At 40.7% G+C, this 23557-nt stretch overlaps 2 protein-coding genes and 1 pseudogene across 5 annotated transcripts in view; 1 reads left to right on the forward strand and 2 right to left on the reverse strand.

The window, feature by feature from the left end:
* Nucleotides 1-484: 484 nt before the first annotated feature.
* Nucleotides 485-23557, reverse strand: part of LOC119857159 (serum amyloid A protein-like) — a 33674-nt gene continuing 10601 nt past the window's right edge. Inside the window, exons 1-4 of one of the 4 annotated variants that reach the window (XM_043517595.1) lie at nt 5467-5646; nt 5011-5129; nt 1381-1519; nt 485-635 (exon numbers count right to left, since the gene is read on the reverse strand). In XM_043517595.1, the coding sequence (XP_043373530.1) occupies nt 494-635; nt 1381-1519; nt 5011-5113 (384 nt within the window). In that variant the 5' untranslated portion in view covers nt 5114-5129; nt 5467-5646 and the 3' untranslated portion in view covers nt 485-493. Of the gene's footprint in view, nt 636-1380; nt 1520-5010; nt 5322-5466; nt 5647-23557 lie in introns of those variants that run through there. The other 3 variants (XM_043517596.1, XM_038405668.2, XM_043517597.1) reach the window with 3 other exon arrangements.
* Nucleotides 7783-8316, reverse strand: LOC119857302 (annotated as a pseudogene).
* On the forward strand, nt 14690-17730 carry LOC119857303 (serum amyloid A protein-like). Its single transcript, XM_038406073.1, has 3 exons — nt 14690-14790; nt 16694-16834; nt 17577-17730. The coding sequence occupies exons 1-3, from the start codon at nt 14690-14692 to the stop codon at nt 17728-17730; spliced, it is 396 nt and encodes a 131-aa protein (XP_038262001.1).

Consider the following 23557-nt stretch of genomic DNA (forward strand, 5'->3'; position numbering starts at 1 on the left):
TTCTGTTTTTGCCATGATACCTAAATCTTTGTAAGGTGGTTTTTATGCCCACAACTCATTAGCCAGATAGGATGGTCTTATGGTTAGAGGACTGGACTCCATTCCCAGCTCTGCTATAGATTCCCCTGTGATGTTAGGCAAGTCAATTAACATCTCTCAGATCCCTGTCTGTAAAATGGGGACAACACTAAAAAGGAGAATTTTCATAATGGATGACAATAGTCCAGTGGCCAGTGCCCGCTGCTTCACAGGAATACGCAACAAATCAAGTAAAGATCAATCATTAAATAATCTGGAAGATTCTTCCAAATCCTGTGCAGTTAAGGGTTACCTTTGGCCCCAAATCATGAAGATTTGAATGTATATTGCTTTTTATCCTTTCTAATGTAGCTGAGGATGTTTGTTCATTCACCAGAAATTTAAAGGTTTTTTTTATTGTGGTTTTGCACAGCTGGTAGAAAAATGTAACCATTATAATGTATTACAGGCTGCATTAGTATTTCGAGGGAAGGCCCTCTGGTCTGTAGCGGTTTGGGTCTCCTCCACTTCTGCCCCATGCATTTGCCTCCTGGTCTTGACGTGTGTCTTCGGCTCCTCTGCCACTAATGTCACTCTGCCAACCTTCCCTAGCATCACTGGAAAGAGGAAACAAAGATTATCTTAGGCAGTTTATGATTAAATCTCAATAACTAAATTATTTACTTTTCACTTTTTCCCCAGTTTAATCCCTACTTTTCCATAAAACTGAGAACATGCACAAATACCTCCCCAACAGAAGTAATTCCAATAAAATACATTAGCTCGCCTACCTTTTCACACACAAACACAGACACAAATCTTAGCCTGTCTGTGAATAGCATCGGTCATCCCAGAAGTGCATCAGATGTCCACCAGTTGTGAATTAAAAGCTTTCCCGTTACTTGCCTCCACTAAGTTCTATTCACTCCTCATAAGCTCCATTGTATCAAAGTCATCATGTTCAACAGCAATATTTTAAAACAATCCTCATTAGAGGACTGTAAGTGAACCATTGATCGTAGTTTTCTTGGATGAAATACCCAGGGCAATATGTACCGATTCTAGATTAAAGTGAGGTCCTGCAATTATTTAAATTTTAAAAGCCCTGTGGTGAAAACATCAGCCTCCCTGCACATAGTAATGAGATCTGATATCTGAATATATCTAAATAGGTCAGCTCAGAAATCACCTTTACAACTCAAGAATGGGCACAGTCTTCACACTTAGCCAGTTCGGAGGTTAAATAAAAATGTCCTCACTTCAAACAGGACAAGAACTAGTTATGAATTATGTACTTCATAGTTATTTGATTGCATAGCTCTTTACTGACATTTAACTCATAATCCAAGTGGAATCCATTACCTAATAACTTCTGCTGCCCATTTACCGCCAGGCCCTCTTTGGGCAGCATCAAAATTCCCACGAGCATGGAAATATTTATCTGCATTTTTATAATTCGCCTCCCGCATGTCGCTGTATGCACGCCACATATCCTCAGCGCCTGGAGAAAAGAGAAAGGATTATAGAGACACTGAAAATTTAAAATAAAACTTTGAGGTTATTCCACCCACATTCCTCTGAAGTAGTCAAGCACCATTCCCATCACTTCACCACTGTGGCTTCCAAGTATAGTACTTCTAGAGAAGGCAGAAAGGCTACTATATACCGCTGAATAAATACTGATTTTTTTGGTGCAGTGGAAGATCGGAGAAATCCAAAAAAGAAAGACTGTTTAGTTTCAAACCAAAACTGATTTGTTATGGTTTTTCTCATCAAAATGAAAAAGAAAATTGTTCAGGTTGATTTGAATAGACATTTCTGCAGCAAAATGTCAGAATAGCTCACTGTGAAAATTATTAGTTTTGAAGTTATTTTTTCCAGCCTAAAGTATTTGGCAAATTTGACCAAAATTTGCAGTGTCCCCCTGAAATGCATTTTTTGGTGAATTTAGCATTTGCCAAAAAAAAATTGCCCAACTTTCTTTGATACCCAGGACTCCCATTAGAGATACAGGGATTTGCAGCTATTTATGCTATTTTATTAACTGAAGCTTCCACCAGGTGACATATTTGGAGGAGGAAATGAAAGGGAGTTCCCTTGAGAAGGATCTCATAAAAACAGGGAATCTCCACAAAACTCTGTTGCAATATCTGCCTTATGATATGCAAAAAAAAAAGGCCGCCTTATGCAAAAGATATATAAGTGGGTGGAGCAGAACAAAGGGTTGCGGCCGTCAGGAGAAATCCACCTAGCTACCACCTTAGCCAGAACAAGGGCTGTACCAGGGAAAGGATTTTGCCCAAACTAGGAAGGCATCCAGTCTGTGAAAGAAACTTATTGAAACATCTCTGAGGGTGAGATTTTATCCATATTCAGTTTTATTTTACTTTGCTTGGTTCTTCACTTTGTTCTGTCTGTTACTACCTGGACCCACTTAAATCCTACTTTCTGTATTTAATAAAATCAATTTTTACTTATTAATTAACTCAGAGTATATATTAATACCTCGGGGGGGGGGAATAGCTGTGCATATCTCTCTTATCAGTATTATAGAGGGCAAATAATTTATGAGTTTACACTGTAGAAGCTTTATACAGGGTAAAATGGATTTATGGGTTTGGATGCAATTGGGAGCTGAGCATCTGAGTGTTAAAGACAGGAGCTCTTCTTAAGCTGCTTTCAGTTAAGTCTGCAGTTCAGGGACAAGTGGTTCAGACCCTGGGTCTGTGTCAGAGCAGACTGCCATGCTTGGCTCAACAAGACAGGCTGCTGGAGTCCCAAGCTGGCAGGGAAAGCAGGGGCAGAAGTAGTCTCGGCACATCAGTTGGCAATTTCCAAGGGGGTTTCTGTGATTCAACCTATCATAAACATATAGGAAAGGGTAGCATAAAATCCCTCCTTTACCTGTAAAGAGTTAAGAAGCTCAGATAACCTGGTTGGCACCTGACCAAAAGGACCAATAAGGGGAGAAGATACTTTCAAATCTGTGGTGGGAAGGTTTTTGCTTTGTCTCTTTGTGTGTCTTCTCTCTGAGATAAAGAGAGAGACCAAGCAAGTAATCTAGCTCCTACTGAAGGATACAACTCACTTACAGAAATAGTAAGTAATAGCAAGGAAATGCGTTAGAGTATCTTTTGTTTTAGCTTATGAATTTTCCCTGTGCTAAGAGGGAGGTTTATCCCTGTTTTTTGTAACTTTAAAGTTTTGCCTAGAGGGGAATCCTCTGTGTTTTGAATCTTATTACCCTGTAAAATTACCTTCCATCCTGATTTTACAGAGGTGTTTCTTCTACTTTTTTTTCTTTATAATAAAGTTCTGTTTTTAAAGTATCTGATTGGCTTTTAGTGTCCTAAAAACCAAGGATCTTGTCTGTGGTCACCTGGTTTACCTATTTGGTTGGTAGATTATTCTCAAGCCTCCCCAGGAAATGGGGCGAAAGGGTTTGGGGGGATATTTTAGGGAAACCAGGAACACCAAGTGGTTCTTTTCCTGAATCTTTGTCTAACTCACTTGGTGGTGGCAGCAGTATCCATCCAAGGACAAGGAAGGATTTGTATCTTGGTGAAGTTTTTAACCTAAGCTGGTAGAAATAAGCTTATTGGGGGTCCTTCATGCGGGTCCCCACATCTGTACTCTAGAGTTCAGAGTGGGGAGGGAACCTTGACATAACCCGTCACAATATCTTTAGGGAATTCTTTAGGGACAAAGAAACCCTCACATTTCTCTCAGTGCTCTTTTAAGACTCACCAGGACAATGGAGTAGAGCTATGATTTAGAATCATCAGCCTCCCAAATCTCCTTTAAGGCTTTGTCTACATACAGTTTGTGCATCAATGTAACTAAATTTATTTAGAAACCAATTTAGTTAAATCACTGCCACCCAAGTCCACTATAATTTAAAAAATAAAACAAAACAAAAAAAAAGCCCACTTCTTACATCAAAAGGGAGAGATCATGGAGTAACAACCTAAAATAGAAACATGAGGATATTTGGATCTAAAATGGGCAATGGCAAATAGGAGAAAATAACTGGAATCAAAGACTATGCTGAGTTGTTTCTTGAGTCTAAATAAATCATAACATTAGAAGGCCTGGTGGTCCAGTATAATTTGATCCACAGCTCCAACCAGATAAAACCTATTATATCTCACATACCTCCCTGATTGAATAAAACATCTCTATTCAGGAAGGGTACTTAAGCACATGCTTAAGATTTCTTAAATAAGGATGGATTAAGCATGTGCTTAAGTGTTTTTCCTCAGTCAGGACCTAAGAATTCAGTTCTGCAAGGTGTTGAATGCGCTCAACTCACCAGCATGGGAATAAGGGAAGTTCAGCACCTTGCAGAAAATGTTCATTCCTGTAGTGCTAAATCAGGACCCAAGTTATCTGACCCCAGAAACATTTCTGGGAGGGGGAAGGAAAGCTTCTGAAAATATTCAACAAATGTTATATTTTCTTTACAAGGAATTGGCATACACCTCTCACAAAACGAAAAACTAACAAATAAAAGATACCCATTAGTTATCAATGCATTAGTATGCCTCCAGATTTTACTAGACCCACTGAGATCCAAATCAGGAAAGTGCAGAAGTTAAAGTCAGAACATGATCAGCTGAGTCCACAGGTTGCAGTTAAACATCTTGCTAAATGTTAAGTGACTCTTGTCTGGTGAAAATATCTGTTTAGTTATGATCCATAATTTCTGCAATCTATGGCCCATAACTGCCATCTGATTGGCTCTGGTTCTTCAGCCTTGTGCTAAGACTCCCAATGTGGGACCTAAAACTGCATCATTTTAAGGGATCATAAAAAAATTCTAATGTACCTTTTTGTGAAGAACTGAGTAAATTTTTTATTTATCCAAAATTGGTCTAGAGCTCCTTCTTCAGCTTGGCTTTGTGGGTTTTTATTCATTTATTAATTTTTTTAATATCTACAGCGGGCTGAGGACCGTTTTGATGAAGAACAAGCAGTTAGTAAAAATCATACCTCGATAAGCATCCCTTATGAATGATCCAGCATCAGTGAACCAGTTCTGGGCACTGACACATAGTACCAGGGACAACAACAACATGCAGTTGTAGAACTTCATAGTTCACTTCTTTAGGCTGTAATAGAAGGAGAATATATGTCAGAAAACTGGGCAATCTTTTAAAGACTCCAGACATAATGTAAATTCCTCTTATATCTGCTTTGGAACAGGTACATGGATCTTCAGGGTGACACACAATTCAGAAGAGTTCCCAAAGTGATGATTTCTACTCAGAAAAATGAAATGCTTTCTGCCATCACAGCACCAGGCTGGGAGGTAAGTTGTAAAAATAGAAGTTTTCCTTTCTGCTTCAGTTTTTACATCATAAAAATCACCAGTTCTAAGATGACAATTGAATACAAAACAAGGTAAAATGGTACAAATATGAAGTTTCCATATGGAATGAAACTTACCGCTGCAGTATTGCAAAGCCCCGGAAAAATGGAGTCCTTTCTGATGGATTCTCACAAGAAAAATGGTACTATATTTATAGGAAGCCTTATCTCAAAGAACAAATTGGAAATAATTAACAGAAACCTGACTAAATTCAAATTGGGCAATTCTTTGCTTGTTGAATGCAAACAAACATTGCTTCTGTTCATTCCCTTATTTCTTCTTAAGGCTTCCTGATTTCAATTGATCTAGGTCTGTATTGTCTCTCCATAGATACAATGATCAATCAGTTAACCAGTGTCTAATATGATGAAATGTCCATCATTTACTGGAAGTTTCAGGCAGTCACTTTTTCTGACTTGCTTCTAATTTTTTTTAATTAGTGAAATGAGTAATATTTTATATGAGATTTTTATGCAGAAGTTTTAAGTAATCATCTTGCATGTACCATAGACAACAAATCAGTTTTATCCTTATCTATAATTGTAATTGAAATGAGTGGATCTCACAAGAGATGCCACAGATAGCTGGAGAAGCCTTTGCCATCAGCTTGTTGGGGCATGAACTGTCTTTTTGTACTGTTTGTACAGTGCCTAGCCAATGGGTCCTGATCCATGACTTTGGCTTCAAGAGGCTATGGTAATAGAAATAAATAATAAAACTTAAATTACCAGAGCTGGTCAAAAATGGGATGTCATCTTTGTAGACATTTTCATTTTTTCCCTTTCAAATTTAGATGGAAACTTGTCAAAATATTGAACTTTGAATAACATCAACTAGCTTTTATTACCACCATAATGACTTCAAAAGGGAGAGGTTAGTTTGTCTGAATAGCGGTTAACTTATTGTGAGCTTTCTTGGCAAGATCTAAGCCATAAGCTAGATGCAGTTATATGAAGAGTTACAAAAATATCTTTTAATTCAAAATAATTACCAGTGGATTGGAATCATCAGCTCTATCAGGAATTCAGAGTCTTTTGTAGTGTTTTCATCTGTAATAAATAATCTGAACTATCAAAATTGTATTTAAATGAAGTAAATACGGTTTACATTCTCAGATCAGTGCATGGGCTATATGTAAAACTCCTATCGATTCTAGCTGGAAAGATACAAGTAAATATCTGCTAGTTCAGGTCAGACTTTGTCCTCTAAAGTTTGTAAACTAAACAGCAGATCTTGTAAATGGTCAGTGTGGTTCTTATGGGAATGCAATCTGAATAAAGTCATCATGATTGGGAAGGTGTTGTGAAAGAGTGCTAACTCAGTCCCGCTCACTAGCCCAACAGAATTCTATGACTTGTAAACACAACAGACTGTAGCTCTATTGTCCCTGCTTAATGCCCTGTTGACCAATCTGGCTTTGAGTTTTCTGGACGCTCTTGGAAGTGTCTAGTAACAGCCTTGACAGCTGAGGGTTTAAATTTTCTTGAGGGTTTAAGAATCTCACTTATCTTTAAACACTGATTGATCTGATTTTTTGGCTCTTTTTAACAGATTTCCTAAGGAAGAGTATGCTGCTGTGGCTAACTTTGCCATGCAGTATGCCAGGCAACTGCCTTGGGACCTGCAGAGTTAAAAGTGCAAGCAGTATGAAGCAGAGTGCTGGTAATTTACAATATGATGCAGACAGCCCTTTAACATTCCTCAATGTTAAAATCTTCATCTATTCCAAGTATAAAGTTGTCCATTCAGTAATGTGCATAGTTCAGTGAAAATTCAGAGTCGTTCTTACAGAATATGATTTTTTTTCTTTTAAAAGCTTAAATGCCATAACTCTCTAAAGTTCTTAAATCTACACAGGCAAAAATAAGATTCCACAGCTGTTTCCATTACAGTGTATATAATCACATAGTTAAAAACACTCTCAAAGAATGCAATTATTTCTACAATCTCGTAAGAGGAACGGAGAGTGATGTAGGGCCCTGGCCTTATTAACTGTACATCTTGTGTATAAACTATTTTCACAAACTGCATGTGTGTCTTACGGATTGTACACAGTGATATAAGTGTCATACAGGTGTCTAAGGCCATCAGAAAAAAATAGCATAATATATAGCGTTATCTAAAGTTTGACCAAGTATTTGAGGGCTGTATAGTGATGCATACATGCACGTAAGCAGTGTTAAGGCTGCACATTCAATTTTAATGTTGGCATTTCCTGACTTCAGCATGCTTCAATGTAGAGTCTTTATTGCTCTTACTGAAGTTTTTAAAATGGTGTTTGTGCAGGGAACACATCCGACACTAACATCACATGCACCAGCCGCAGGCTGCATGAAGTTGGAATAGAGCCCTCTGCATGTGACTCTTACCTATGCCATGTGGAAGTGTGTGTGTCAGGTGAGATGAGGTGCCATGGAGTCAGATGCTTTTGCACACTGGCTGTATTGCTTTTCTTTCAGGAAATCATCTATTGTCTGGAAGTATCTCTTCAGTTTCAGGCTAGAGAGCAGGAGGTTCTCCTTTCCTGGGTAAGTTATCTCCTTTCCCTTCTCAGCACTCAAACACGTCCCCAGCTTCTCAATCTGCTGGAGAAAACCATTTTGGAATTCCTGTATGGAAGTCCCATTCCAGGCATCTTGGATGAGATTGTCGTTAAAGATATGGAAGAGCTCTTGGAGGATCTGTTGGATGGCTCCCTTGGCATTCTCTTGTTGGGACAGTCGAATCTTGAGGATAGCTCTGGGCTTGAATGCTGTCCTTTCCTTTAGACATTGGAAGGGAAAGTTTCCACCCATTTTCTCCAGATGCTCTAGACTCTCGCTGGTCATTCTGACTTGTAGAACCTAAATCCTGTTACAGCCCAGACATGAGATTTTACTGGAGAAGAGCAGCATGAGGCAACATTGCAGCAGCCACCTGCTGATCATGATGATGTCTTAGGTTCCCTGTGTTTGTGTAGAACTTGAGCAACTGGTGCATGTTCAAGGTCTTCCGTAGACTTTTGTGGTTTTGACCCCTGTCTCTGAATTGAAGTATTCCATAGGAAATGATTTTTCTTGCGCCACTTTCTACTTTTCAAGGCTTTTCCTGCTTGAGGTTTTCGCTTTCAGTTTCCTTCTTTTTATGTAGTGGAAGCGAACAAGTCCTTAGAAGAACAAAACCACAGTCATTACCAATCCCTACATTTCTTTCCTTAGGTCCCCCCTGCCCTCTTAGAGAAAGAAAATTGAAAGGGTAAGACAAGTATGATGATTAACAGTGTCATCCAGTTACAGGTTAGAGTAGGGACCTGTCTTTCTACTCCCAAGTTCCTGTAGTTAGCACTGCTAGGCAGGTCTGAATGTTTGTTGCATCAGTAAGACTCATGCTTTTAAGTAATGACAATGAATTTTGGGAGATGGGCAGGGGTGGGGGGGAACTACTGCAGAACTTCTTTTTGCTCGACTCTGCAGATAACCGCAGTGACGTGATGTGTAAAGCTGCTGATCCTTTACCTTGCCAGCAGGTGGAAAACTTTCCCTCTCTGGTGTGGCACTCAAAATCAGAAAACTCTGCTATGCTCTGGCTGCCTCATTCCCTCCTTCCAACCTAATATTATAGGGACCTTAATATTTGATAAGCATGGAAAAAAATTCCAATGAGAGATTGGGGCCAGACAAGTCTCTATTAATCTCTTGCAATTTCCTGGCCATCTGAGATAGGAGGGAGGAAAAACCATGTGTGGAGGGAATACCAGAGGATGGACAGAAGGCACTGAGAAACTGGGAGGTTTACTTAAGAACCCAATACCAGAATTGCTGACTTGAGTGTACACGAGCCTGATTCATATGGCTTGATTTGTTTGTGTGTGTATCGGGCGGGGGCGGGGTGGGTCTGTCTGTAAGACTTGTGAATTCTCGTTGTTGTCATGAAATTTCCTAATCATAGGAAACCTCTTTCTATATGTATCCATCCTGTTGGACAGGACCTACAGCAGGTTCTCACTAGGCTGAGGACAATGGGGGACATTTAACTTTAAAACTATGTTCTGATGACAGCATCTTTATGCCCGAGTTGGGAAACCAGTTTGGCCAAGTTGGTGTTAAGGAGAATGGGGGTTAGGAGTGGAAACTTACCGAAGGTTGACAGAGACAGATGACAAAAACAAAAAGTTCTAAAAGAAATCTAATATAGTTCCTATTCTTAAGAAAGGAAAAAAAAGTGATCCGGGTAACTACTGGCCAGTTAGTTTGACATCTGTAGTATGCAAGGTCCTGGAAAAAATTTTGAAGGAGAAATTAGTTAAGGACATTGAAGTCAATGGTAAATGGGACAAAATACAACATGGTTTTACAAAAGGTAGATCGTGCCAAACCAACCTGATCTCCTTCTTTGAAAAAGTAACAGATTTTTTTAGATAAAGGAAACGCAGTGGATCTAATTTACCTAGATTTCAGTAAGGCGTTTGATACCGTGCCACATGGGGAATTATTGGTTAAATTGGAGAAGATGGGGATCAATATGAACATCAAAAGGTGGATAAGGAATCGGTTAAAGGGGAGACTGCAACGGGTCCTACTCAAAGGCGAACTGTCAGGCTGGAGGGAGGTTACCAGTGGAGTTCCTCAGGGATCAGTTTTGGGACCAATCTTATTTAATCTTTTTATTACTGACCTTGGCACAAAAAGTGGGAATGTGCTAATAAAGTTTGCAGATGATACAAAGCTGGGAGGTGTTACCAATTCAGAGAAGGATCGGGATATTATACAGGAGGATCCTGACGACCTTGTAAACTGATTGACAGATCCAGAAGAGTACCCAGAAGTCACCTACTACAGGACAGGCCCAACAAAGAAAATAACAGAACGCCACTGGCCATCACCTTCAGCCCCCAACTAAAACCTCTCCAACGCATCATCAAGGATCTACAACCTATCCTGAAGGACGACCCATCACTCTCACAGATCTTGGGAGACAGGCCAGTCCTTGCTTACAGACAGCCCCAATCTGAAGCAAATACTCACCAGCAACCATAAACCACACAACAGAACCACCAACCCAGGAACCTATCCTTGCAACAAAGCCCGTTGCCAACTCTGTCCACATATCTATTCAGGGGACACCATCATAGGGCCTAATCACATCAGCCACACTATCAGAGGCTCGTTCACCTGCGCATCTACCAATGTGATATATGCCATCATGTGCCAGCAATGCCCCTCTGCCATGTACATTGGTCAAACTGGACAGTCTCTACGTAAAAGAATGAATGGACACAAATCAGATATCAAGAATTATAACATTCAAAAACCAGTTGGAGAACACTTCAATCTCTCTGGTCACTCGATTACAGACCTAAGAGTGGCTATCCTTCAACAAAAAAGCTTCAAAAACAGACTCCAACGAGAGACTACTGAATTGGAATTAATTTGCAAACTGGATACAATTAACTTAGGCTTGAATAGAGACTGGGAATGGATGAGTCATTACACAAAGTAAAACTATTTCCCCATGTTATTTCTCCCTCTCATCCCACCCCACCCCACCCCCCACTGTTCCTCAGATACTCTTGTTAACTACTGGAAATAGCCTACCTTGCTTGTCACCATGAAAAGTTTTCCTCCTTCCCCCCCCCCCCCCGCTGCTGGTGATGGTTTATCTTAAGTGATCACTCTCCTTACAGTGTGTATGATAAACCCATTGTTTCATGTTCTCTGTGTGTGTATATCAATCTCCCCTCTGTTTTTTCCACCAAATGCATCCAATGAAGTGAGCTGTAGCTCAGGAAATCTTATGCTCTAATAAATTTGTTAGTCTCTAAGGTGCCACAAGTACTCCTTTTCTTTTTGTAAACTGAAGTACTAGTAATAGGATGGAATTTAATAGAGAGAAGTGTAAGGTTATGCATTTAGAGATTAATAACAAGAATTTTAGTTATAAGTTGGGGACACATCAATTAGAAGTAACAGAAGAGGAGAAGGACCTTGGAGTATTGGTTGATCATAGGATGACTATGAGCTGCCAATGTGATATGGCTGTGAAAAAAGCTAATGCAGTTTTGGGATGCATCAGGAGAGGCATTTCCAGTAGGGATAAGGAGGTTTTAGTACCATTATACAAGGCACTGGTGAGACCTCACCTAGAATACTCTGTGCAGTTCTGGTCTCCCATGTTTAAAAAGGATGAATTCAAACTGGAGCAGGTACAGAGAAGGATGATCCGAGGAATGGAAACCTTGTCTTATGAAAGGAGCCTTAAGGAGCTTGGCTTGTTTAGCCTAACTAAAAGAAGGTTGAGGGGAGATATGATTGCTCTCTATAAATATATCAGAGGGATAAATACAGGAGAGGGAGAGGAATTATTTCAGCTCAGCACCAATGTGGACACAAGAACAACTGGCCACCAGGAAGTTTAGACTTGAAATTAGACAAAGGTTTTTAACCATCAGAGGAGTGAAGTTTTGGAATAGCCTTCCAAGGGAAGCAGTGGGGGCAAAAGATTTATCTGGCTTTAAGATTCTACTCGATAAGTTAATGGAGGAGATGGTATGATGGGATAATGTGATTTTGGTAATTAATTGATCTTTAAATATTCAGGGTAAATAGGACTAATCCCCTGAGATGGGATATTAGATGGATGGGATCTGAGTTACCCAGGAAAGAGTTTTCTGTAGTATCTGGTTGGTGAATCTTGCCCATATGCTCAGGGTTTAGCTGATCGCCATATTTGGGGTCGGGAAGGAATTTTCCTCCAGGGCAGATTGGAGAGGCCCTGGAGGTTTTTCGCCTTCCTCTGTAGCATGGGGCACAGGTCACTTGTGGGAGGATTCTCTGCTCCTTGAAGTCTTTAAACCACGATTTGAGGACTTCAATAGCTCAGACATAGGTGAGGTTTTTCGTAGGAGAGGGTGGGTGAGATTCTGTGGCCTGCGTTGTGCAGGAGGTCATACTAGATGATTAGAATGGTCCCTTCTGACCTTAGTACCTATGAAATCACTAGGGGAAGACACACAGGACATTTGGGCAAGAGGAAGGAAGGGGATGAACTGGCCAAGGTCAGGTTAGCTGAGTTTGGAGGAGAAGGCTCTGCTTTTGTGCATATAAGTGATGCATTGCAACAGAAGGATGCTGGATGACCCCAAGTGACCCTGATCCAGGCTCATAGAATGGCCTGGTGTTTTGAGGAAACTGAGGCAGGGAATTGTGTATCGGGTTTACAATTTAGATAACACTATATATTTACAATTAGATAACACTATATATTATGCCACTTTTTCTGATGGCCTTAGACACCTGTGTGACACTTATATCACTGTGTACAATCCGTAAGTCACATATGCAGTTTGTGAAAATAGTTTAAACACAAGATGTACAGTTAATAAGGCCAGGACCCTACATCACTCTCCATTCCTCTTACGAGATTGTAGAAATAATTGCATTCTTTGAGAGTGTTTTCAACTCCGTGATTATATACACTGTAATGGAAACAGCTGTGGAATCTTATTTTTGCCTGTGTAAATTTAAGAACTTTAGAAAGTTATACAATTTAAGCTTTTAAAAGAAAAAAAAATCATGTTCTGTAAGAACAACTCTGAATTTCACTGAATTATGCACATTACTGAATGGACAACTTTATACTTGGAATAGATGAAGCTTTTAACGTTGAGGAATGTTAAAGGGCTGTCTGCATGATACTGTAAATTACCAGCACTCTGCTTCATACTGCTTGCACTTCTAACTGTGCAGGTTCTAAGGTAGTTGCCTGGCATACTGCATGGCAAAGTTAGCCACAGCAGCATACTCTTCCTTAGGAAATCTGTTAAAAAGGGCCCAAAAAATCAGATATTTACTTGTATCTTTCCAGCTAGAATCAATAGGAGTTTTACATATTATTGCCCATGCACTGATCTGAGAATGTAAATTGTATTTACTTCATTTAAATAAAATGTTGATAGTTAAGATTATTGTTTATCACAGATGAAAACACTTTACAAAGTAACCTGAATTCTTGATAGAACAGATCATTCCAATCCACTGGTAATATTTTGAATTAAAAGATATTTTTGTAACTCTTCATATAACTGCATCTAGGTTATGGCTTCTTAGATCTTACCAACAAAGCGACACAACAAGTTAACCGCTATTCAGACAAATTAACCTCTCCCTTTTGAGGTCATAATGGTGGTAATAAAAGCTAGTTGATGTTATTCAAAGTTCAATATTTTGACAAGATTCCATCTAAATTTAAAAGGGAAAAAATGAAAATATCTACAAAGATGACATCCCATTTCTGACCAGCTCTGATAATTTAGCTTTATTATTTATTTCTATTACCATAGCCTCTTGGATCCAAAGTCATGGATCAGGATCCGTTGGCTATGCATTGTACAAAGAGGACAAAAAGACGGTTCATGCCCCAACAAGCTGATGGCAAAGGCTTCTCCAGCTACCTGTGGCATTTCTTGTGAGATCCACTCATTTCAATTACAATTATAGATAAGGATAAAACTTATTTTTCATTTATGGTATATGCAAGATGATTACTTAAAACTTCTGCATAAAAATCTCATATAAAATATTACTCATTTCACTAATTAAAAAAAGTTAGAAGCAAGTCAGAAAAAGTGACTGCTTGCAACTTCCAGTAAATGATGGACATTTCGTCATATTAGGCACTTGTTAAGTAATTGATCGTTGGCTCTATAGAGAGACAATACAGACATTGACCAATTGAAATCAGGAAGGCTCAAGAAGAAATAAGGGAATTTATTGCAGTAAATTCCCAACAGAAGCAATGTTTGTTTGCATTCAATAAGCAAAGAATTGCCCAATTTGAATTTAGTCAGGTTTCTGTAAATTATTTCCAATTTGCTCTTTGAAATAAGGCTTCCTATAAATATAGTACCATTTTTCTTGTGAGAATCCATCAGAAAGGACTCCATTTTTCAGGGGCTTTGCAATACAGGAGTGGTAAGTTTCATTCCATATGGAAACTTCATATTTGTACCATTTTACCTTGTTTTATATTCATTTTTTGTCTTAGAAATGGTGATTTGTTGATGTAAAAACTGAAGCAGAAACGAAAACTTCTATTTTTACAACTTATGTCCCAGCCTGGTGCTGTGATGGCAGAGAGCATTTCATTTTTCTGAGTAGAAATCATCACTTTGGGAACTCTTCTGAATTGTGTGCGACCCTGAAGATTCATGTACCTTTTCCAAAGCAGATATAAGAGGAATTTACATTATGTCTGGAGTCTTTAAAAGATTGCCCAGTTTTCTGACATATATTCTCCTTCTATTACAGCCTAAAGAAGTGAACTATGAAGTTCTTCAACTGCATATTATTGTTGTCCCTGGTACTATGTGTCAGTGCTCAGAACTGGTTCACAGAAGCTGGATCATTCATAAGAGATGCTTATGGAGATATGCTTTTTACTCACTTCATGTTCTTCCTCCAAACTGTTCTCAAAAGTTATGTGCAGGCAGCATGGTGTAGCTATTAATAAATGAATAGAAACCCAGCAAAGTCAAGCCAAAGACAGGCGCTCTATAACAATTTTTGATAAATTCTGGTAAATAAGAAATTTACTCAATTCTTCACAAAAAGATACATTAGAATTTTTTTCTGATTCCTAAAAACAATGCAGTTTTAGGTTCCTCGTTGGGAGTCCAAGCACAAGGCTGCTTAACTAGAGCAAATCAGCTGGCAGGTATGGGCCATAGATTGTAGAAATTATGGATCATAACTAAACAGATATTTTCACCAGACATGATTGACTTAACATTTCGCAACATGTTTAACTGCAACCTGTGCACCCAGCTGACCATGTCCTGACTTTAACCTCTGCACTTTCCTGATGTGGATCTCAGTGGGTCTAGTAAAATCTGGAGGCATATTAATACATTGAGAACTAATGGGTACCTTTTATTTGCATTCTTAAGCACAAGCTTAAATTCATCCTTGTTTAAGAAAGTTTAAGCATGTGCTTAAGTACCCTTCCTGAACAGAGATGCTTTACTCAATCAGGGAGGTAAGTGAGATATCATAGGCTTTGTCTGGATGGAGATGTGGATCAAATTAAAGTGGACGACCAGGTCTTCTACTATTATGATTTATTTAGTCTCAAGAAACAACTCAACATAGTCTTTGATTCTAGTTATTTTCTCCTATTTGCCCAAATATCCTCATGCTTCTATTTTAGGTTGATACTCTCTGATCTCTCCTTTTTGCTGTAAGAAGTGTTGTATTTTTTTTAAACTATAGTGGTAGATAGAGGTTCACATCTATGAAATCAGATTTTTTTGTTCTCACGTTGTACACTCACAGCTTAAATATTCTCACCAATTTGTCCCCAATAGTCTCTAGTGTAAATCGTTTGAGAAATTGTTAGTTAAATTGCTGATAAACCCTGTCATAGACACTCCTAAGAATGCCTTAGATGGATTTAGATTAAATGGACTTGTGTGGCAGTGATTTAACTAAACTGGTTTCTAAACAGATTTACTTACATTGATGCACAAACCGTATGTAGATAAAGCCCTAAAGGAGATTTGGGAGGATGATGTTTCTAAATCATACCTCTACTCCATTGTCTTACTGAGTCTTAAAAGAGAACTAAGAGAAATTTGAGGGTTTCTTTGTCCCTAAAGAATTCCCCAAAGATATTGCAACAGAGTTTTGTGGAGATTCCATGTTTTTATGAGATCCTTCTCAAGGGAACTCCCTTTCATTTCCTCTTCCAAAGCTGTCACCTGGTGGAAGGTTCAGTTAATAAAATAGCATAAATAGCTGCAAATCCATGTATCTCTAATGGGAGTCCTGGGTACCAAAGAAAGTTGGGCAATTTTTTGGGGGCAAATATTAAATTCACCAAAAATGCATTTCAGGAGGACACTGCAACTTTTGGCAAATTTTGTTCAAATTTGGCAAATAGTTTAGGCTGGAAAAAATAATTTCAAAACTAATAATTTTCACAGTGAGCTATTCTGACATTTTGCTGCAGAAATGTCTATTCAAATCAACCTGAACAATTTTCTTTTTCATTTTGATGAGAAAAACCATAACAAATCGGTTTTGATTTGAAACTAAAAGATGAGAAACTTTCTTTTTGGATTTGTCAGATCTTCCACTGCACCAAAAAAATCTGAATTTACTCAGCGATATATAGTAGCCTTTCTACCTTCTCTAGAAGCACTATACTTGGAAGCCACAGTGGTGAAGTGACGGGAATGGTGCTTGACTACTTCAGAGGAATGTGGGTGGAATCACCTCAAAGTGTTGTTTTGAAATTTGCAGCGTCTCTATAATCCTTTTTCTCTTCTCCAGGTGCTGGGGATATGTGGCATGCATACCGCGACATGCGGGAGGCGAATTATAAAAATGCAGATAAATATTTCCATGCTCGTGGGAATTATGATGCTGCCCAAAGAGGGCCTGGCGGTAAATGGGCAGCAGAAGTTATTAGGTAATGGATTTCATTTGGATTATGAGTTACATGTCAGTAAAGAGCTATGCAATCAAATAACTATGAAATACATTGTAATTCATAACTAGTTATTGTCCTATTTGAAGTGAGGACATTTTTATTTAACCTCCGAACTGGCTAAGTGTGAAGACTGTGCCCATTCTTGAGTTGTAAAGGTGATTTCTGAGCTGACCTATTTAGATATATTCAGATATCAGATCTCATTACTATGTGCCAGGAGGCCGATGTGTTCACCACAGGGCTCTTAAATAATTGCAGGACCTCACTTTAATCTAGAATTGGTACATATTGCCCTGGGTATTTCATCCAAGAAAACTATGATCAATGGTTCACTTGTGGACCTCTAACAAGGATTGTTTTTAAATATTGCTGTTCAATGTGATTACTATAATACAAAGGAGCTTATGAGGCGTGAACAGAACTTAGTGGAGGCAAGTAATGGGGAAGCTATTTAATTCACAACTGGTGGACATCTGATGCACTTCTGGGATGACCGATGCTATTCACAGACAGGCTAAGATTTGTGTCTGTGTTTGTGTGTGAAAAGGTAGGCGAGCTAATGTATTTTATTGGAATTACTTATGTTGGGGAGGTATTTGTGTATGTCCTCAGTTTTATGGAAAAGTAGGGATTAAATTGGGAAAAAAGTGAAAGGTAAATAATTTAGTTATTGAGATTTAATCATAAACTGCCTAAGATAATCTTTGTTTCCTCTTTCCAGTGATGCTAGGAAAGGTTGGCAGAGTGACGTTAGTGGCAGAGGAGCCGAAGACACACATCAAGACCAGGAGGCAAATGCATGGGGCAGAAGTGGAGGAGACCCAAACCGCTACAGACCAGAGGGCCTTCCCTCGAAATACAAATGCAGCCTGTAATACTTTATAATGGTTTCATTTTTCTACCAGCTGTGCAAAACCACAATAAATAAACCTTAAATTTTTGGTGAATGAACAAACATCCTCAGCTACATTAGAAAGGATAAAAAGCAATATACATTCAAATCTTCATGATTTGGGGCCAAAGGTAACCCTTAACTGCCCAGGATTTGGAAGATTCTTCCAGATTATTTAACGATTGTTCTTTACTTGATTTGTTGTGTATTCCTGTGAAACAGCGGGCACTGGCCACTGGACTATTGTCATCCATTATGAAAATTCTCCTTTTTAGTGTTGTCCCCATTTTACAGATAGGGATCTGAGAGATGTTAATTGACGTGCCTAACATCACGGGGAGTCTATAGCAGAGCTAGGAGTGGAGTCCAGTCCTCTAACCATAAGACCATCCTACCTGGCTAATTAGTTGGGGGGCATAAAAACCACCCTACAAAGATTAAGGTATCATGGCAAAAACAGAAATTTATCTGGTAGGTTAGGAGGAAAGTTGACATTTTAAATGAAAAGATGAGAACACTTTTTTCTATGGTGCTGGGAGTCTGGGTCCACTTTAATAAGCAGTAATGGTGCTTATGTTTTAAAAGTATATATTTATTGTTGTCAGGTGGGTACAACAGCTGTTCCGTCTCAGGTCAGGCTAGAAAGGCTGGATCAGAGACATCACTGGATGAAATTTCCCATTGTTGCCGAAGAGCAGGAGTGAATGGAAACAGCATCAGACAGGGGTGGCAAAACTAAGTTCAAAACCAGTTAAAGTACATTGATAAAAACCTGGGGAGATTATAGGTGTTAAAAGGCTTAATGCTCACAACTTGAAGTCAAAAAGAAAGGAAAGGAAAGGAGAAGCACAAAAGCAAATCCAAATGAAACCAGTGTTTTCTGGCTGTGTGCTTCCCAGTCTTTGGATAGTTACCTGGCAGCTGACTGCAGTCTCATTAGAGGTTTCTGGTCGTGCATTTAACCCTAACATCTTCACTTAAAAACAGAGGAATCTTAGGTTTCAGAGTGGTAGCTGTGTTAGTCTGTGTCAGCAAAACCAACGAGGAGTACTTGTGGCAGCTTAGAGACTAACAAATTTATTTGGGCATAAGCTTTCAAGGGCTAAAACCCACTTCATCAGATGCATGGAGTGGAAAATACAGGAGACAGGTATATACACTGTTGAGAATCTCCACCTCTGTCCCACATCCCACTGGTGATACCGGTTGGAGGCTCCTTCACGGAGCCAGGAGTACGTGTGTGTACCTGGCATCGTTCATCGCCATTCCTGACATCTACCCCTTTGGTGGCATGAAGCAGAACATGGCACATGCTTATCTCATATGTGCCAGGTTGCAGACCCTATTCTGGCTCCTCTAGAACCTCCTGTTGTGGTTCTGGATGTACTTTTCCCCACCTCTCTTCATATAGTCACACCCTTTCTATGGCCTCATGAAGTTGTGAGACCTCCTCATCAGCCTCCTGCTGGCACTGGTCCAAGTGTCCATTTACAACACCAGGATGAGGATGCTAGACAAGGGAGTACTCTGTTACTGTGGGGCCTATTTCCACTCCTCCCTGGTCTCACACATCCAGGCAAAGTTCCTCTGGGCACCGTCTGCTGGCTCCTTAGACAGCTTTGAAGAGCAATGGGTGCTGTCTGGGGTTCTCTGCTTGTTGTCGCCCTCTGGATCCCTAGTTCTGAACCTGTGGCCTCCACTCCTGTCCCTGTTGTTCCTTAGTTCTCCCAAGAATTCATCTGGATCCCAGGTCTAGTGGTCCCTCCCACAAGGCTGGGGGAAGGGCCTTTCGAAGTGGGTGGGCTTGTGCAGTTGAGCAGTGAGTCCAGCTGGGGCTGATTCAGAAGCTGCTCCCATCCCCACAGCGGCGTGAGGAGCTGAGCCCCCAAGCAGGAGTGGAGGGAGCAGACTGCCTCACTCTGGGTGCCCCCCCCACACACACCATGCCTCTGCCTTGCCATGCGATGGGCGGAGTCGCATGCCCCGGCCCGGCACTCCCAGACCAGTGGCTGCTTGGGTAAGGTGGGGGAACCGGTGGCACTTGGGGTGTGTGTGCTGTGGGGCCTGTGTACCTGGGGTGGAGGAGCTGGTGCTCCTTGTGGTGTGTGTGGTCTGGGTACGTGGGATGGGGAAGCCTGTTCCTTGTGGGTTGTGTGTGCTGTGGAGTCTAGATACATGGGCGGAGGTCAGGGGAACTGGTGCCTTGTGCAGGGGGTTCCAGGTGGGGTAGGGACCTGGGCTTAGAGAGAGTAGATGGGTTGGAAGGAGGAATCAGTGCTATATGGGATAAGGAGTTCATGTTGTGGTGGGGAAGGGGACACAGGTGGTGGCTGTGGGGGACCCTTCCATGGTTTGGTGGGGACAGGGATGCTGCTGGCTCTTGCCTGGAGTCACTCCCTGGTCATCTCTATTTCTAGAGAATCAGGATTGCTGGAAAGCTTCTGGTCCAGAGATCCTGCTGGATTTCTGAAAAATGGACCGGAACCCTTCGCCACATTCTAGTGATGATGAGGACAAGGAGGCTGCAGGGGATTCCATTGGGAACACAGTCTACAGAAAGAATTGGCTGTTCAGTGTCCTTAGAAAACTGATTGAGGTGCATGATGGGTTCAGATCTAATGCATCCGAGGAAGCTGAGGGAATTGGCTGATGTGATTGCAGAGCCATTGACCATTATTTTTGAAAACTCATGGCGAGCGGGGGAGGTCCCGGATGATTGGAAAAAGGCAAATATAGTACCCATCTTTAAAAAGGGGAGAAGGAGAACCTGAGGAACTACAGCCTCACCTCAGTTCCTGGAAAAATCATGGAGCAGGTCCTCAAGGAAACCATTTTGAAGCACTTGGAGGAGAGGAAGGTGATCAGGAACAGTCAACATCGATTCACTAAGGGTAAATCATGCCTGACCAACCTGATTGACTTCTATGATGAGATAACTGGCTCTGTGGATATTGGGAAAGCAGTGGACGTGATATATCTTGACTTTAGCAAAGCTTTTGATACGGTCTCCCACAGTATTCTTGCCAGCAAGTTAAAGAAGTATGGATTGGATAAACGGACTGTAAGGTAGATAGAAAGCTGACTAGATTGTCAGGCTCAACGGGTAGTGATCAATGGCTTGATGTCTAGTTGGCAGCCGGTATCAAGCGGAGTGCCCCAGGGCTGGTTTTGTTCAACATCTTTATTAATGATCTGGATGATGGGATGGATTGCACCCTCAGCAAATTCGCAGATGACACTAAGCTGGAGGGAGAGGTAGATAAGCTGGAGAGTAGGGATAGGGTTGAGAGTGACCTAGACAAATTGGAGGATTGGGCCAAAAGAAATCTCATGAGGTTCAACAAGGAGAAGTGCAGAGTTCTTCACTTAGGACGGAAGAATCCCATGCACCGCTACAAGCTGGGGACCGACTGGCTAAGCAGGAGTTCTGCAGAAAAGGACCTGGGGATTACAGTGGATGAGAAGCTGGATATGAGTCAGCACTGTGCCTTTGTTGCCAAGAAGGCTAACGGCATATTGGGCTGCATTAGTAGGAACATTGCCAGCAGATTGAGGGAAGTGATTATTCTCCTCTATTCGGCAGTGGTCAGGCCACACCTGGACTATTGAGTCCAGTTTTCAGCCCCCCACTACAGAAAGGATGTGGACAAATTGGAGAGAGTCCAGCAGAGGGCAATGAATATGATCAGTGGGCTGGGGCACATGACTTGCTTGGAGAAGCTGAGGGAACTGGGCTTGTTTAGTCTGCAGAAGAGAAGAGTGAGGAGGGATTTGATAGCAGCCTTCAACTACGGGAAGTGGGGTTACAAAGAGGATGGAGCTTGGCTGTTCTCAGTGGTGGCAGATGATGGAACAAGGAACAATGGTCTCAAGTTGCAGTGTTGGAGGTCTAGGTTGGCTATTAGGAAACACTATTTCATTAGGAGGGTGGTGAAGCACTGGAATGGGTTACCTAGGGAGGTGGTGGAATCTCCATCCTTAGAGATTTTTAAGGCCCAGCTTGACAAAGCCCTGGCTGGGATGATTTAGTTGGTGTTGGTCCTGCTTTGAGCAGGGGGTTGGACTAGATGACCTCCTGAGGTCTCTTCCAACCCTAATCTTCTATGATTCTATGATAAGTACCATTCATGGGTCTCAGAAGATGTGCTGCAGACACTCTTGGGTACTGAGCTCTTTCTGTGTTAACAGTTCGCCTGCAGGTTAAATAATGGGTGTTGTAACATGGAGAGAAAGTGACCTCCTCAGTGAGTGACCTGCAATATGATTGCTCACTATGAATGCCTTAGTGGGGTCAATACAAGGGAGGATGAAGAGCTGTTTTAGCTAAAGGACAACTTCGGTGCAATAATAAATGGATCAGAGGGATGGGAATAGCATCCCAGTAGGAGTTGTGGGGGCAACCAACTCAATGAGTTTTAAGAAAGCGCTGGAGAAATGTATGCATGTAATTGTATGACAGCGTTGATTGTGAGGTAGGGAGTTAAGGCTCAAGAGCCCTTGGGTTCACTTCTGGTTTATGTCTTATGTTCCTAAAAGATCATGCTTCAGGGTTTTAATCAGCCACTGGCAGGGATCAGAAAGGCATTTCCTGCCCGCCGCTGCCCCCTCATGTATTCTGGGAGTGTTTCCCCTTTTTTTTTTTTTTATTACCTTCTCTGAAGCCTCAGGGATAACCAGGACTGGAGATAGGATACTGGACGGGGAGGGCCAGGACTCTGAGGTGGCACCAAACATTCTCTCTCTCAGGTGCTTGGCTGGCTGGTTCTTGCTCACATGCTCAAGGTCTAATGGATTGCTATATGTGGGATTAGGATGGAATTTCCCTACAGGTTATATTGGCAGTGGCCTTGGGGGATTTTTGTCTTCCTCAGCAGCATGTGGATTTGGGTCACTTGCCAGGTTAATCTAAGTATAATCTCACATAATTGATTATTTCCATCCCATTTCAGGAGCCTCGGGTACTGGTACACCTCGGTCTTTCCTGTTTTCTGTTTGTGGCACATAATAGTCTAGTCACTTATGGGCTGTAAAATTTTTGTCAAATTTTTGTTGTTGGGTTTAGTGTTCAGGTGCTGGATGGTGATGGTGACCTATGATATGTAGGAGGTCAGACTAGATGATCTGGCTGTCCCTTCCCCCTTAAACTGTATGAGTGTGATTTGTTCTCATCTAAGCTTTAGTTACGTGAAGTTCACTAGCGATCTGTAATATCATTGTATGATTTGATAACTTTAATATGGCTAGCCCAGTGCGCACAATTAATTCTGATCCATGAGAGTTTCACTTTGTCACTCATATAATTTTTTACTAAGTAGTGTGAAGATTTGTTATGAGAAATATATCTTAATTCATCTGTATGTAATATCTCTGCAGAGGAAGTAATACTTGAACTTTTCAAGAGAGGACCTCACCCCCTCTAACAAATGTTGATTAAACTTCCCAGCAATCTGTCAGGTAGGTAAGTATTATTGTCGCTGCTTTTTGAGATGGGTAAATTGAGCCAAGATGAGGTTAAAGACTTGCATATCATTCAAGGAAAGTCTTTTCTGCCTAAGAAGACTCATTTAGAAAATGCTTAAAAATGAGCAGTACAGTTTTGGAAGGTCTGAAAAGAGTAGATTGTTAGTGACGTCTGGCTTTGGATAACTAAAGCAATAGTTGTAGTTCTTGACTGTGACTCCCTTACTATTGCCCCATTCTCTTTTACTTCACTTGATAGGTCATTAGCCCTGAAAAGAGTGACTCCATCGCTTACAGAGGAACAGGCCAGATTTAGACCATGATGAAGTATAAAAAGTATAAAAAGTCAG

This window comes from Dermochelys coriacea, chromosome 6, assembly GCF_009764565.3.
Source record: "Dermochelys coriacea isolate rDerCor1 chromosome 6, rDerCor1.pri.v4, whole genome shotgun sequence".
In the NCBI taxonomy this organism is placed as follows: Eukaryota; Metazoa; Chordata; order Testudines; family Dermochelyidae; genus Dermochelys; species Dermochelys coriacea.